The 1,460-nt window shown below is 51.4% G+C and overlaps 1 protein-coding gene across 1 annotated transcript in view; it reads right to left on the bottom strand.

Moving 5' to 3' along the window:
- Positions 1-405, bottom strand: part of LOC130375438 (retinoic acid receptor beta-like) — a 21,382-nt gene extending 20,977 nt beyond the window's left edge. Inside the window, exon 1 of the mRNA XM_056582362.1 lies at positions 267-405. Coding sequence (XP_056438337.1) covers positions 267-405 — 139 coding nt within the window. The remainder of the gene's footprint in view (positions 1-266) is intronic.
- Positions 406-1,460: the final 1,055 nt, after the last annotated feature.

A 1,460-nucleotide genomic window follows, 5' to 3' on the forward strand; every position in this document is an offset into this window, starting at 1 on the left:
GGAGAGGGGAACGCCGCCGGGACACAGCACTGCTCAACGGAGCTGGCACTGAAGGTTCCCCGCTCTTCTCCAGTAGATGTTGGGAGGAGCGGGGGAGAAGGTTCCTGATCCCTGATCCGATGGCAGGGAAACCCCCTTTTCCCCTCCAGAAGGGATCTTCCAGGTCCAGCTCTGCATGGGGAGGGGAACTTGCTCTTCACAATGGCTCTGTGTTCGTTCAGGGTGATCTCACCGCCAAAGCCTCTCTGGCCTGCAGCCCACATTACCCTGCAGGGTGAAACAAGCCTCTTCAGAGGAGAGAAGCGTGGTGAACACCTGGGGGAGGTCGGGGGACCCCAGCGGGGCCCTCAGCAGGGGGGCCGAGGGACTTAGGAGACCGGCTGGTTGAAGACCAATCAATTCCATGACTCTTGCTTCAAGTGTTCAAGGGGATAGGAAAGGGATAATCCAGACCAAGTATACCAAGACAACCATGATGCTCTACAAAGGGACTTGTGCACAGTGGGTCTGCTTTCTCTAATCTGTATTTCTTTTTCATCTTGCTGAAACACACTCTTTATGGACGCAACGAGAGGAGTTCTATGTGTGTGTGTGTGTGTGTGTGTGTGTGTGTGTGTGTGTGTGTGTGTGTGTGTGTGTGTGTGTGTGTGTGTGTGTGTGTGTGTGTGTGTGTGTTGTGTGTGTGTGTGTGTGTGTGTGTGTGTGGGGGGGGGGGGGGGTTATTAGATTGACCAGCAGGACAGATGGCACCAACTGCCATCGCTCTTCATTGTGACCTTCTTCTCTGCTGGTGGGGAGTGGGCTGGAAGGTTGGGATGGGCTGTGTGTATGTGTTTGTTTGTATGTGTGTGTGTGTGTGTGTGTGTGTGTGTGTGTGTGTGTGTGTGTGTGTGTGTGTGTGTGTGTTTGTGTTTGTGTGTGCATGTGTTTGTGTGTCCGTGTATCTATCTGTGTGTGTGTGTGTGTGGATGTATCTGTGTGTGTGTGTGTGTGTGTGTGTGTGTGTGTGTGTGTGTGTGTGTGTGTGTGTGTGTGTGTGTGTGTGTGTGTGTGTGTGTGTGTGTGTGTGTGTGTGTGTGTGTGTGTGAGAGAGCTATGTCTCTGTGTCTGTGTATGTATGTGTGCGTTTGTTATTATGTGTGTGTTTTTGTGTTTGTGTGCATGTGTGTGTGTGTGTGTGTGCATGTGTGTGTGTGTGTGTTTGCGTGTGTGTGCATGTATGTATGTCCGTGTATCTATGTGTGTGTGTGTGATGTATCTGTGTGTGTGTGTGTGTGTGTGTGTGTGTGTGTGTGTGTGTGTGTGTGTGTGTGTGTGTGTGTGTGTGTGTGTGTGTGTGTGTGTGTGTGTGTGTGTGTGTGTGTGTATATCTGTGTGTCTGTGTGTGGGTGGGTGGGTGTGTGCGTGTGTGTGTGTGTGTGTGTGTGTGTGTGTGTGTGTGTGTGTGTGTGTGTGCTTGT

Source organism: Gadus chalcogrammus, chromosome 22, assembly GCF_026213295.1.
Source record: "Gadus chalcogrammus isolate NIFS_2021 chromosome 22, NIFS_Gcha_1.0, whole genome shotgun sequence".
NCBI lineage: Eukaryota > Metazoa > Chordata > Actinopteri > Gadiformes > Gadidae > Gadus > Gadus chalcogrammus.